The sequence below is a fragment of the Gobius niger genome (assembly GCF_951799975.1).
Source record: "Gobius niger genome assembly, chromosome: 16".
In the NCBI taxonomy this organism is placed as follows: Eukaryota; Metazoa; Chordata; class Actinopteri; order Gobiiformes; family Gobiidae; genus Gobius; species Gobius niger.
In genome coordinates this window covers 27,875,325-27,890,613 of record NC_136867.1, presented here as the reverse complement: position 1 = coordinate 27,890,613, position 15,289 = coordinate 27,875,325, and the positions used below count along the sequence as shown (strand labels likewise).

Here is a 15,289-nt window from a genome sequence, read left to right as displayed (position 1 = left end):
GCGGTGATTTCCAGGTGGAGTCTCCTTGGTTTCGCCGCTATCTGCCGATCGCTGCCCCGGGACGTCATTAGGATTAGAGAGCGGAGCGAAAGTGGAGCTCCGGGCCCAATTCAAACACAGAAATGTAAATGAGCTGTAAGTGGTGCAGAGGAAGCCGCGGGAAACCGACCAGACCCGGATCCTCCTCAGACTCAAACAACCTCTGGGGATCGTTTCACATATTTCACCACGTTAATGAGGAGATTTACATTTCACTTCAGACTTTTGTTTTCTGGAGACGATGCAGGTGGAGTCGAGGTGGGCCACTGTGCACCATTATGGCTTTGTTTGGTTTTGGCATATCTAATTTCCAGGCTGATAAAAAGCATTAAACAGGAAAGGAACTGGCATTGAAGCTAAATGTTTTGGATAAAATAATGGTCTCAAGCACATTAACTGCAGCTTTGGCTGAGATTTTACGATATTTTCTGCTCAAAAGTCGCCTGTTGCGTCAAATTTCCTTTTGAAGATTGAATTCTCCCACTTTCCTTGGTTGGACTGAATGTTAAGAAATGAAATATGCACAGATTCTTTGCGTCCGGGGCATTAAAATCATTAGAATCAAAATGACATTAAAGTTGACTGGCTGTTTCCTGTATAAAGCCCTGCAAACAGTGAAATAAAACATCTTAATCAAGCTCATCCTAGATAACAATTGACTCTGTGCATGTGCATAACTTTAAATCATAACAAGTGACTTCCTGTTTCGATCCAGCACACCAAAATAAAAGCACCAGCTTGTTCATTAGTTCAACTTTCTTTCTGCCTAACTATTAACAGAGAAAACACTTAAAATGTGTGTATTTAATTATATTCTTGTAATGTTGCAAGTACCTGCTGAACTAATCAATGAGACGAGCTTTTATTTTGGTGAGCTGGACCGAAACAGGAAGTATAGGGCGGTGTTGTGATGATTTTAAGTTATGCACAGAGTCGTCTCTTTGAGTTTTTGACCTTGTTCTAATGTTGCTCCTCTCTCGATTAAGAGTTTAAAAGCACAACGCCGGCTAATCAGCTCTGTGCTAACACATATAACTATAAAATACACAAGGTTTAATTGAATATTTGTCCAAAAATGTATAAAAACATTTCACCGTATCTTAAAGTATTGAGTGTTTTATCTCTTGTAAAATATCTGCGCTATGGTCGGTAATATAATGGATATTTCACATCGGATCCAGACGTGTGACCGGAAGTGGGTGGGACTGTTGAGCTTTATTCTTACACCACAAAGAAAATAGCAGATTGACATTGCTCCTTTCACCTTTTAGTTTGTCTGAGCACAGGCTGAAAGAAGAAAAGACACAGAATATGACCAATATTTAGTTAACTTGAGACAAAGAATGCAGAACTAGAATGAATGGTGCAAAAATAGTGCCAAGAAGAAAACAGCAGCCCTTTTAAAGATGAACAAAATGTCTGACCTGAGATACCGAGACTTACCAGCGAAAAACAATCAAAAACAAGTACTGCACCTCAAATTATGACCTTTTATCAACGAAAACCGGCGTCCCAAGATGGCCGCCATGTCAACGAGCACCACGTCCGATCTAGAGTTTTCTTAAAGAGCTTTGTTTCGTCTCTTTCATATGTTTTTTTTTCCATCTCAAAACACTCTGTCCACCTGCTGATGTCTGCATTTTCAAAGTCCAAACACCTTGGTCGTGCTCCTGAGCATTTCAACACTCGAATAGCCTTCAGTGCTTGACTTGGTAATGGACAGTTCAGGAGTGTGAAATGAGACAAAATATGCGGCAAACTTTACTCTTTAATCACCGTCTTGGTGGAAATGTGGTGGAGTGGAGAGTATTATATTGATCTTTCGAATGTAGTGGATTAAAAGTAAAGTACAGGTCTCTCTCTCTCTCTTTTTTCTTCCAGGCTGCAGCCGTTCATCACTGGACTCAAACCTGCGGCGAAGAAGAAGGCCATGGATCAGGTCAGACTCCGTCACCGTCTCCTTTCTCTGTTTGCATTGGGAATCTGGAACCACTTGTAGATAAATGTCCTTAAAAACAGGATATGTGGGTAACCGACAGCACAGTTTCAAAACCGATATCTCTATTTTGATTGTTTTTTTTTTATTCTTCTGCAGCTTCTTGCCTTAATGTTTGTGCGACTGTGGGATTGTCATGTTTAATTGAAGGGAATCTTTGTATTTCCAAATGTTCTGAAGCTTTATCTAGGTCGGTCTTGTTTTTTTTTTAGTCACTTCTCTTCAGCCTAATGAGAGTCTCTCCGGTTTTCATCTTCAGCGACAATGATTTGAGTTTTCAGTGCGAGGCCGGACTTTTGAAGCCGGAGCCTCAGGACTTTCTGTGACCGGCGAGCTCCTCACCGAGAGGCGGGATAGCCACTCTGCCAGGACAGGCCGTCGCACTCTCTCTCTCTCTCTCTCTCTCTCACTCCGTCACGTGTCGTTATGAATGAACCGCCGAAATCCCGCCCCCTTTTGAAAAGCCAGCGATGCGATTGGTCGTCTCCGTCCCCATCGCGGTTATGCAACGGAGGCGACAGAGGAGAGTGTGCGTCTACGCTTCAGTGGACGGAGAACATTTTAATCAAGAAGTAATTGGTGGAAGGGAGAGAGGGGGAGTGAGAGTGGAGAGAGAAATTGGGAGAAATGGAGAGGGGATAGAGAGGAGAAGAGTGAAGGGAGAGTAAGAAAGAGGAGAGAAGGGATAGAGGGGGAACAGATGGAATTGGAGAGAAGGGGGAGTTAGAGAGAGGGAGGAGAGAGACGGAGAGAGGAGAGAAGGGAGTGTTAGAGAGAGGGGGAGGAAGGAGATATGGAGAGAGGGGAAAGATATGAAGGGTTAGAGAGAGGGAGTGAGGGAGCGAGAGCGATAGGGGGGAGTTGAAGTGAGGGAGGAGAGAGATACAGAGAGGAAAGATGAGAGAAGGGAGTGTAAGAGAGAGGGGGAGAAAGGAGAGATGGAGAGAGAGGGGGAAAAGATATGAAGGGTTAGAGAGAGGGAGTGAGGGAGCGAGAGAGAGCAAGAGAGGGGGGAGTTAAGGGGAGAGAGACAGAGAGAGGAAAGAAGAGAGATGGGAGTGTAAGAGAGAGGGGAGAAAGGAGAAATGCAGAGAGGGGGAAAAGATATGAAGGGTTAGAGAGAGGGAGTGAGGTAGCGAGAGCGATGGGGGAGTTGAAGAGAGGGAGGAGAGAGATGCAGAGAGGAAAGATGAGAGAAGGGAGTGTAAGAGAGAGGGGAGAAAGGGGAGATGGAGAGGGGGGAAAGATATGAAGGGTTAGAGAGAGGGAGTGAGGGAGCGAGAGCGATAGGGGGGGAGTTAGAGAGAGGGGGAGAGAGACAGAGAGAGGAAAGAAGAGAGAAGGGATCGTAAGAGAGAGGGGAGAAAGGAGAGATGGAGAGGGGGAAAAGATATGAAGGGTTAGAGAGAGAGAGGGAGGGAGCGAGAGCGATAGGGGGGGAGTTAGAGAGAGGGGGAGAGAGACAGAGAGAGGAAAGAAGAGAGAAGGGATTGTAAGAGAGAGGGGAGAAAGGAGAGATGGAGAGGGGGAAAAGATATGAAGGGTTAGAGAGAGAGAGGGAGCGAGGAAGCGAGAGGTAGTAGTCTGAGAAAGAGCAATAGAGGGAGGAGAGAAGGAGAGGGGAGATTAAGAGGAGAGGGAGTTAGAGAGGGGGAAGAAAGGGGGAGAAGAAAGAAGGGAGAGTTAGAGACAGGAGAGGGATGGAGAGAAGGGGTTTAGAGAGCGTTAATGGAAAAAGAGGCAGGGGGAGAGAGAAAGGTCAGCGGGGGCAGATGGAGAGAGAGAAAGCGAGGGGGGAGCACAAGGAGCGAGAGAGGGGGAGGGAGAGAGGGAAGGAAAGCATTGGAGCAGATCCAGTCCATATTTTGTCCAAGCTCCTCATCGATCGTACATGTTGCCTCGGACTTTGCGATTCAGAAAAAGCCCATTATCTGCCTAAAATATTCAATATGGACGCCATTTTTAAAGAGATTTTCCAAAGACCCTTGTTCTTGTTCACCACTGTCAAACCCCTGATTGTGGTCATATTGTTTTCTTTTTAAAATAGGACAGAATCTTTTATTTCCAACTTCATTAAAAAATCTGACACAGAAAGACTTAGTGACAGGATTGTGGCATTTGGTAGAAAATTGCAGCTGAATTATTTGACGGACAAAGGGCGTTTCTTAAAGAGTAGGACCTCGAGAGCGTTTCACACACATTTGGCGATTGTATTGTTCTTATTTGTGCCTAATCTGCTCCTGTAAAGAATGAAGGAAAGGCACAGATTACAGAGGGATAGAGCGGGAGAGGAGGAGACAGTTGGTCGCCGTGAAACCCAGAAGTCGCTCTCAAATATTTAACATTAGTCTGGGAACGAGGAGCTTGAGCCAATATTTGAGAAGACGATGCAGTTTCCCACCAAAGATCTGCTCCTGCGCTTTTCTCCGATCGCATTTTTGAGCTACAGTAACAGGAGTCTACGAGGGCTTTGAGGATCGTGGGCAATTTCGAACTGTACGGCCTTTCAATGTTATTAAAGCATTACATTAGATTCAAACTGGATGAAGATTTATTGGAGAAAAAATGTCATTGCTCGCATCTCTTCTTCTTAAGTTTGTCAAAAATAGAACACATCTAAAACACATTCAGCTGCAGGTTTGGCTGAAATTGTACACATTTCTTTGATGAAATCCAGGTTGCTCATCCTGAAAGTTTTTCCATGAATGGATTTCTTCTTTGCTGATGGCACAGGCATATTGCACAGTGATCACACTCTCCCATCATCAATAAAATATATTTTCGAAGAAGCAATGCAGCACTGAATCTGACATTGCAAAAGCTTCAAATGAAACAATCAGTACGTTTACATGTGAAGTCTAATCCGACTAGGATAAAGATCTGACTCCGATAAGTTTTTCCAGTAAAACATGTCTAACCAGTCTTGTCCCAGTCACATGACATGTAATCCCGGCCAGCAGGGGGCTGATAGCTATGTGCACCATTTCTGTTGACCGTTGGCTGCTATGTTGTTGTTGTTGTTAGCAAACAGTTAGCACAAGGTTCTTCCAGACCGATATTTAACTGTGATGTCCTAGGACTCTCTTGTTAAACACCCACGGTCCACACCAGGGTCTCCTCCAGTGTTTGAACTTAAATCCACCTAAAACTCTTAAAACAGAGGCTTATTAGCACCCGTGTTTAGCAGTTGGTGGCTAGCTAAAGGCTAACGTACTATGATACTATGATGCGATGTGCTACGGCGTCTGGGAGTCTTCTGTGTCATGGCCCAAAACACATTCTCCGCGCTGAATCAGCCACTAAAGGGAACTCTCTGTCATCTTCGTTGGATTATTAGTACACAGCTTTACTAGTCCATAGAAGTAGCTAACACAACACCTGCAGCTGTACAGGGAAAGATAAAGCACTTACTTATTTGACAATGTGTTGTTGTTTTTGCTTTCGACAGAAAAGAGATGACGTTACCATCACTTTTGTTGATCTTAGTTTTGAAATGAGACTTGGTTTAGGTGGGGGTTATGATGCTAAAGATCTTTCATCTCTTTCAGAATTATTTTTCATCGCAAAACACTCTGTTCCACCTGCTGATGTCATGAGGTGGTGCATGTCGAGTGTGAAATGGGACAAAATATGCGGCCAACTTTACTTTTTACTTCATTGTCTGACTATTACCTTCTGGGGCAGGGACAGCATGCCGATACTTTGTGCTAATCCAAAGAACTTTGATTCGACTCTGCGGTTACATGCTGCTCCAATCTGACCACAATCAGCCCAGGCAGGTCGCCGATCGGCTCAGGGAAAGTCGGATTTCACCCCCCCAATCGAGCCTCCCAGGTTTACATGGGTTTGGGCAATTCTACTCTATCAGACCAGGCGAGAGATTCGACTCTCTTCGTCCATGTAACCACATGATCGCCACAACAAATGTGCTATAATCAAAGCTAAAGGCCTTGGACATTTAGCTGGAATTTTACACCTTATTTTCTTGCTGAAAAGTTGCTCGTTGTGACCCAGTATGCTTCGGAATATCAACATTTTCTTTCCTTCCTCTGTTTGCTGGAATGTGTGCAAGTCTTAAAGGGATCTTTCAGGATTTTTGACATAGGGCCTCATTTCCTAGTTATCCAGAGTGTTGCTGATTTCTGGAGATATTTTATTTGTAACTCATGCAGTTCTTATATTTGAAGAGTTTCGTGGCGCTAGGCTAGTACAAGGCTAGCACATTTCTATGGTATCAGCTAGCCTGCATTAAAAACAGTCTGACCCGCTCCACAGAGCACCTGAGGCAAATCACTTATTCATCAACCTTTATTGCAGACTCGAGGTCCAGTTAAAAACGAAAAAACAAACACACAACAACATTTAGAGCAGACAACTGTACCAATGCTGCCACAGTTCAGACTGGTAGCGCGTGGCACTGACTTTGATGTTTGTCAAGCTCATAATAATCATATTGGCACAGTTGTTGAGCCGACATATAAATCTGTACATTAAATTTCTCAAAACAGCATGAAAAGTTCGGATGCCAGCAGAAACAAATAAGTGGCTGGCACTCTCCCATCGAGGTCTTTTCAGCAAAATTCTTAGACAGTCGTTATATGCCACGTTAAGTTTCCGTATGCTCGAACGTTTATAGTTTGACCACAGGTGTGCTGTATAAAGTGGGGTACAATAGGCATTAAACAGTGTCCTTTTCACTACATTTGTACACGCACCAAACCTGCGCACAAGAATATTAGCCTGCACATACATCATGCGGCACTGTCGGAGCACGTCATCATCGTCTGCCAAATCATCAGAGATAAAATGTCCCCACTTATAACACCAGACTAACCATATAAATGCCTGTGTCTATAGAATAATTTTAACCATTTTGCATTTAAAATACCTTATATTTGAGCAGCATCAGCTTCGTGGTTGTATAAGCTACGCAGCGGCGGAGGGATCTGCTAGAAAATAGTCCCTCTAAATACGATCATTCATGTGATGCAAGGTCAATAATATTACAAAAATTATTCTATCGACACAAACATTTATATGGTTAGTCTGGTGTTATAAGTGATTTGCCTCAGGTGCTCTGTGGAGCGGGTCAGACTGTTTTTAATGCAGGCTAGCTGATACCATAGAAATGCACAAGCCTTGCACTAGCCTAGCGCCACGAAACTCTTCAAACATAAGAACTGCATGAATTACAAAAAAAATTATCTCCAGGTATCTGCAACACTCTGGATAACTACGACATGAGGCCCTATGTCAAAAATCCTGAAATATCCCTTTAAGAAATGAAATATACACTTTATATAATATACACTTGTTTGCGTTAATGCCATTAGCAACGTAGCATTTGTGCATTTTCCAAAGCGTTGGGTTTAACCTGGATACACCGGGATGTTGGAAGCGGCCCGTGCGTTGGTCCATATGGCCGTGTTCTGACGAAGCAGATGTTCCTCTTCGCGGCTCCTCTCTCCTCTAACCTTCACACGTCGCAATCTGCTCCATTTCGCCCTCGGCAAACGGGAGCAGATCTCACGTTTTTAGCAGATTTTAGCGCCTCTCCCTCGTCTCCTCTGACCCACTTTCACACTCACCTCTCGTTAGCCCTCAGCTCCTCGTTAGCGCTCGGTGTTTTTACCATGTTATCCACCCTTTTTTAGATTATTTTTTTGCTTCTTAATGAGCCGTCCTGCTTTGAGTTTTAAATCCTCGGAGACTAAACACTGAAGGGAATAACAAGGACGCGGGGAAATAGGTGGAGGATGGTGGGACGAGGGTTTAAGCATAAACAAAACGGAGTTGGGCGTCGACAACTGATTTTACTTTCTTAAGACTGTCTCCGATAAATAAACTGACTAAAAAGAAAGGTCACACGCTCCATGAGTTGGTTGGACACCTTTAGCTTTGATTCCAGTGCAGTAGGTGTGTTTAAGATGAGCCTCGCTGGCCCAGGCTGTGCAGACGATCAGTGCAGCGTCAGATCCGCGTCCAAGATGCCACCGCCTTGATCTGACGCAACCTGTGCAACGTTGGTCCAGGTCTCCCATGAGAGCGCGGCGGCTGCAGCGTCTGGGCCAGGCGTGTGCACGTGCACGTGCGCTGACAGCCGACTGACAGATGAATGGATCTGGAATGAATCCTGTCTTGATCAGACACATGCCGCCTCCTCCTCGATGTCATCACCGCGGTCTACGTTTGATCTGCAGGAATGCTTCATATCTGACAGAAAGTGCCAAAGATGTGTCCAACATACACATTTAAACAGGTCTATCCCTGGGCAGTGTTGGGGCGAATACTGGGGTCTGTGAGGGAGAAGAAACACGAAGCACACAATGTCATTAAAGGGATATTTCAGGATTTTTGACATGGGGCCTCATTTCCTAGTTAGAGATACAAACGGCATCTCTGGAATCAGCCATATATGTTCATGTTTGATAACAGTTAAGGGGGAAAACAATTTGGAGAAAAATCTAAACTTTCTTTAATTATTCAATAACTACTTTAACAAACACTGAAATATGAATATAGTTTTCTACCAAATAAAGATACAAAGGAGACATGGAGAGGAGCAAAGTGGTTCAACAGCCAATAAATACATAAATACCAGAGAATGCTAACTTGATGCTTCATGTTAGCATCGGGCTAATGCTAACGGTTAGCTAGCGCTAGCTGCAACTGCCGTTTTTCACTACTGAACAATCGACTGTGAGAAAATATCCATATGGGCCTGATTTACACTTGACTCTATTTGTGATTTGAAATTCATATTTCACCAGAAAATGGCTAAAAAGAGGGAAAATTGTGTTTCTCTAAAGCAGGGGTCACCAACCTTATTTCAGCTGAGGGCTACTTTAAGAGCATTAAGATGTTCGAGGGCTACCAGTTAAAAACAAATCCTAAAGACTTAAACGTACACTGTTCACTTATAGGATATTGACCCCATATTATAATAAAATAGCTTTACTTTAAACTCATACTGAGTCACAAGAACCAAAATAACTGTAATTTTAAGAATTAGATTCAAGAAAATGAAGTGTTTTACACTTTAGAAAAAGTCCCAAGGGCTACTGGACCTGTCCCAAAGGGCCTCTGGGTGCCCGCGGGCACCACGTTGGTGACCCCTGCTCTAAAGATTCTATTTTCCCCCTTGGTGAAGCCACGCCCCCTTCTCTGACGAGATGCCATCTGGATAGATACAGTGTTGCTGATTTCTGAAGATATATTTTTTTGGAACTGCATGAATTACAAAAAAAAATATCTCCAGAAATCAGCAACACTTTGGATAACTATAGGAAATAAGGCCCTATGTCAAAAATCCTGAAATATCCCTTTAAATACTGCAAATGCACACTGTTGTTGTATCCTTGGGCAAGACACTTCACCCTCCATGCCTCCAGTGTCTGCTGGTGTATGAATGAGAGAGTGAGTGGGTGACGAGACTGTAAAGCGCTTTGGGCCTGATAAAGGTAGAAAAGCTCTATATAAGTAAGTACTAAGACAAAGTCAACTAAACCCGAACCTGAATTACCCCTTGTCCCGGAGCCGACCCGCTCAAGTGTAAATCCTTCTCTTTATCTGAATCCCTCGCTGGGTTCGCTGGTTGGATGATCTAAAGGAGACTCGCTGCTCCGGGCTAAACTTCCCTTTGTTCAAAACGCTGCATTTTACAGTTTCTGGGCTAATTATCCAAAGCCTCCGTCGCGCTTTGATGATGTGCCCGTGCGTGACCAAATGAAGGCTCCGTGGTTTTTGTCTCCATGTGTGATAACCCGAGTGTTGGGTTTGGTGTTTTTAAATGAACGGGAGTGGGACAATGGAAGAAGCTCGGAGTGGGAACAATGCAGTGTGCAAAGTTACATCCTCCAAAAACACATGGAACCTGTGCGGCTTAGGTAAAGCAGAAGGTGAGCCCAGGGGCACATTTATTACAGAGCAGCTTTAAAAAGTTGGAAAGCATTGGCAACATTTAGGCTGTTTTATTCAAGAGGCTTCAAATGGCCTTCGATTGGGGTTGATTTCAATCTGCCCCCTCTCCTGTTTCTGCCAAGGGGCCTCCCGAGGTGCTGAACCCTCTCCCGGTCGCGGTGCCCACCTCCGCCCCAGACGCCCTGGTGGAGAGCGGCCCGGTGGCGTACGATGACGACCCTGAGGAAGAAGAGGAGGAGGAAGAGGAGGGCGGCTGCGTCAGTGCCATGGAGCTGCTCGGGGGAAACGGTGAGTAAAAAAAAGGACAAAAACACTCTCCACGAATGTCGATGCTCTCTGTGAAGAACCCGAATAAGATGCATAAATGTTACGAATGAGGGGAAAATGACAGCCGTAACACATCAGGTCTGGGTAACGGGACATTTCTTTCGATTCCGGTACTTCCGATACCTGAGCGATGCTTTTTTTCTATACCTGTACTAAAATATTTGTCGTCCAGAACCTGAAAACAGACCATTTCTTTAAATTTGTATAATTTGTTTGAGCGAAGTCAAGTACCTTCCTATAATGCTGTCCTTGGACCATCAGCATAAAAACATGGGCTCTAAAGTAGAGGTGGGCACTATATCATCTACAAGATAATATCGAAATTGATTTTGGGAAGATATGCAAATTAGCAAAGTGTTTCTCTGTTCAGGACCATTTCCTTTTTTAGCTACAAAGCAATCTTAACGTACAGTTGGAGGAGAAAGTCTGTGAACCCTTTTGGTTTTTTTAAATTTCTGCATAAATTGGGCATAAAATGTGGTCTGATCTTTATTTAAATCTGCTTAAAGGGGCTAGATGCAAGTTAGCCATTTTATGCTCACTACTGCCACCTCTGGTCATACGTGTAACTGCACCGTCTATATTAAGATCGTGCATGACAGCACTACATACGCAAAGTAACAACTTTTTGAGTGCAGGATTATAGAGGCAGTTGTGGTGAATCTAAACTCCGTTTAGTCCCTTTAAACTAACACCACCCAAACTACTTCACATGTTATCATATTTTTATTGGCCGTAAACATTCACTGGACAGGGAGGAACAAGTAAATGAACCCTTGGATTCAATAGCTGCTTGACCCTCCTTTGGCAGCGATAACTTCGTCCAGGTGCTTTCTGTAGTTGCAGATTAGACGTGCACAACGATCAGGATGAATCTTGGACCATTCTTCTTGACAAAACTGTGGCAGTTTACCAAGACGTCTGGAGTGAATGGTTTTCTTGAGCTCATGCCACCGCATCTCAATCCGGTTTAGTTCAGGACTGGGCCATTCCGTGTTTTTCTTGTGGAAAGCAATAGTGGAGCCTTAGCTTTTAGAGATGGTTCTGTAACCTTTTCCACCTTAATATTACATTGCAATAATTATTTCAGTGGCAAAGGCAGCTTTAAGCTCAGTGACTGGACTTCAGGTTGGCTCACACCTGACTCTAAATGTCTTATCCAGGCGGTGAACTTACTTATTCCACCCTGTCCTGTGAATGTTTACATGTTATGGCCAATAAAAATATGATAAAACGTAAATGTTTGGGTGGTATTAGTTAAAGCAGTTAGTATCTCTCAGCCCTACTGTAACCATGAGGTCTGCTGTAGATTGGTCAGCTTCTGTGTTCAAACCCTGGTACGCCATGTCAGAGATCAATCATTTACAGAGTGAGCTAAACAAACAAAAGCTGCTCAGCTGGAGGGTCATGCCGGGCCTGTGGTGTCCCATAATGCCTTTGCCAGAGCTTTATTCCTTCCGTATTTAGTCTTTTTGGCGTCTCCATTTGCGAATCGAGCCAAAATAAAACCTGCTAACTCGTCAACACTTTAAACGACCCCATCAGTTCCCCGTCTCTCCCGGCGCCTGCTCCGGAATAATCACTTTCTTGCACACGCTCCGCAGTTTTAATGAGCCGGCAGGGTGAGATCGGGTTTCTGAAGTTCACAATCGCTGCCTGTTAGAGTGAAGGGCTCACTTTCTCTGCTGCAGTAAAACGAGCGGGTCAGAGATCGGAGTTTATCGTTTACGAATGAGTCAGATTTACCGTTTGGCCTGGTTTTGCCTGGTTTTGCCTGGCGTGAAGTCGCAGCAAACAATGGACCGCTATGGGATTGAGGGGATTATGTGTTTAAAGAACAGTGTTGTAATTTAAACATTAAAACGGGGAAAAATAAGAGTTGACTTTATTCATGAAACTGATTTAACCCTAGAACACAATCGCTCAAATCCATAACACCATCACTAACGGCGGGTGATTTCTACCCGATGAAAAGTACTTCATCAAAATCAAATCAAAACAGGACAATACATGACACATTTGAGTCGTGTTATTTTATATTAAACTGTGTCATGTCTAATAAAATGAAAGAAAAGCATCATGAGAGGACCAGATAAGAAATTACTGGAAAATTAGCCATTTGGGAACAAAAAATTCCTAAAAAATGAAATGATGAAGATGGAAACTTGGTTTTTGGGTCCACCCATTCCTGGGATATGTGAGACTTCTCTGGTGAAGTCATATTTTGAATGGGTATAAATGACCTGCTGACTAAAATAACTATGTGTTTCTCACTCACTGTGAGGCTGAGACACTGAACTCTGTGACCGGAGCAAAGCTGTTGTTGAAGTCGCAAAATAAATGTGGCAGCCCTGAATGTCAACCTTGAAAGGGGCAAAAGCCTGATTAAATGCACTAACCCTCACCTGTCTTCTATCACTATTGCTGATAGAAGGTACATTTCTGTTTTGGATTTTGGTTTAGGAAAACACCCAGGCCATCAAAGATGTCAAAGACAATGCTGAAGCTACACAGAGACCCAGGACACTCAGATAAACGCAGCATAATGAAAATCACATAAATGTATTTGTTGTTAACCCGGGTTAAATGGATTTTCAACTGGCTTAGAGACACAGTTTAGGAAAAGATGTCCAAATGTTTTCCATGATCGTTATTGGGAAGTGACTGGATTCACAAACCTGCCTCGTTCGTCCTTTAATCGTTTTGAATATGTGACCCATCACGAGAACAGGGGACACACCTCGGTTTTGGGGCATTTTTAGCGGGACAGAGCTTGTGGAAGTGCAGTAACACATGGAAATCTGATCATATTTGGAGAAGATGTGGTTGAATTTAGGAACTGGAAATATGTCAAAGAGAGGAATCGGCCTCTAAACCTTTGGGCTGTTCTCACCTCTCTGGGACTGACAATAGGGCTCATTTACGTCTCATTTACATAAAGCCATCCAGCTGTAAAGCTCCCCCTGTCAAGTCATGTGTGTGGGGTTTCAGAGTTCACTCACTCAAACAAACTGATCCACAATAGGTGTAAGCAGCGGTGCCTGCTCCCCAAACAACAAAAGGAAACAGGAGACGAGCGTTGTCTAATGTGGCGACAAAGCGAGACGTCAGAGCTCAACGAAAAACGCAAAATACACCGGAATAAAAAGATACTAAACTTACTGAAGCTTTTTTTAACGCTGAAGTTGTGGCCAAAGTGTGGGCCTGTCCCGCTGTCGCTGCTTTGCTCTCAAGGCTCTTCATGAGGAAGCGGCGCCACATAATCCGTGATCAATAAATCCACTTGCAAACATGTTCGTTGTAACGTCCACAAAGTCACGCCCCGACTGCACGCTCCCAAATCTCCCTAAACAAGCCGGTTTGAACCTAAATGTTTACGCTTTTAATTATACACTGCAAAAAGTAAATATCAATGAAATGACTTGACTTGAGGATCTTGTTTTGAGGGGTTTTCACTCATTTAGACCCTTTTCCTGATCTGACCAAGATTATTTTGCTAGTTTGAGGACATTTCAGATGGTTCTAAGGTCTCTTGAAATAAGAAAGTAAAACTGCCAATGGGAGTAGGACCATTTTTCTTACCCCATTGGCAGAGAAACTTACTTGAAATAAAGGCGAAATGTATTGAAGCAAGTCAGAAACTTGAAATAATCTTGGTCAAATGCCCAACTAAATCTTAACTAGTCAAAACAACAAAAATGTGGATTATTATGCTCAAACATCTAAACTAATCTAGTGTTTGTTCTCCTTTCGACGCAGGTTACGGGTCGGATGCCAACTACGACGATGACTACTAGCTCCGCCCCCTTCCCTTCTGCCCCGCCCCCTTCCCCTCTGCCCCGCCCTGCTGCTAAAGACTGATCGACTTGAAGCTCAACGCACAAAAGTGTAGCAAACCTCATCTCACCCACAGCCTGAACTTAACCGAGGAAACCCGACAGAACTGCTCATCTCGGCGGCCATGTTGGATCCGCCAGCGACAGTATTCACCGCGTAATGCTGAGACTGAGATGCGCTTTCTTTTTTATTATTAGTTTTCAATGTTTACATCAAATGTATCCAAATGCTGGGACCTCAGAACTTTATAATTTATTGTATCGAGTTGTGCACTTTTTTTGACGCCGCGGCACTAAACTAAACGTGGCCAAAACGAGCTTGGAACAAACGCAAGAAATCCTTTCAAGGCGAGACACGGCAGGTGAAAACATAGATTATTCAGATAGTTTTCTTTCCCACGCTTATTCATTCACAAATCCTGACATGTTTGGTATCCACGTGAAGCAGGAAAGGCTGTGATCGAGATGACGCTGTAATCCAAATATGGTCATTTCCTTTGTGGGAGACGGCAGCGGCTAAAGACGGGAGAAATGTACACAGGGCGCATGTGCAGACGCTAAAAAAACACAAGGAGCCGTTTTCTCAAAATGTGGTTTTCATTCCACTTTAGCAACAATTCCTCCGCTTTAGTCGCTCTTACAGACTCCACACTTCACACGCTCCGGCTCAATAACATTATAAAGGTTTTTTAAGAAGGATTTTGTAATATCCTAATTAATTGAGCTTTGAACTCCAAAAAAACAAGGCTAAATTTTAGTTTTTATGGATTGTTTCACTTATAAATAGCTCTTTCAAGAACATGAGCTTAAAGGGATGTTTCAGGATTTTTGACATAGGGCCTCGTTTCCTAGTTATCCAGAGTGTTGCTGAGATATTTTTTTTGCAATTCATGCAGTTCTTATATTTGAAGAGTTTCGTGGTGCTAGGCTAGTGCTAGGCTAGTGCATGTCTATGGTATCAGCTAGCCTGCATTAAAAACCGTGTGACCCGCTCCACAGAGCACCTGAGGCAAATCACTGATAACACCAGACTAACCATATAAATGTTCATTTTTGGAATATAACTGACCTTGCATCACATGAATTTTGAGGGACTATTTTCAAGCAGATCACTCCGCCGCCGCGTAGCTTATACAACCACGAAGCTGATGCTGCTCAAATATAAGTTATT

The 15,289-nt window shown here is 43.6% G+C and overlaps 1 protein-coding gene across 1 annotated transcript in view; it reads left to right on the top strand.

Annotated features, from left to right (window-relative positions):
• brf1a (BRF1 general transcription factor IIIB subunit a) overlaps positions 1-14,474 on the top strand; it is a 96,689-nt gene extending 82,215 nt beyond the window's left edge. Inside the window, exons 17-19 of the mRNA XM_079573465.1 lie at positions 1,921-1,978; positions 10,078-10,243; positions 14,042-14,474. Of these exons, the coding sequence (XP_079429591.1) occupies positions 1,921-1,978; positions 10,078-10,243; positions 14,042-14,079 (262 nt within the window). The 3' untranslated portion in view covers positions 14,080-14,474. The remainder of the gene's footprint in view (positions 1-1,920; positions 1,979-10,077; positions 10,244-14,041) is intronic.
• The last annotated feature ends 815 nt before the right edge of the window (positions 14,475-15,289 follow it).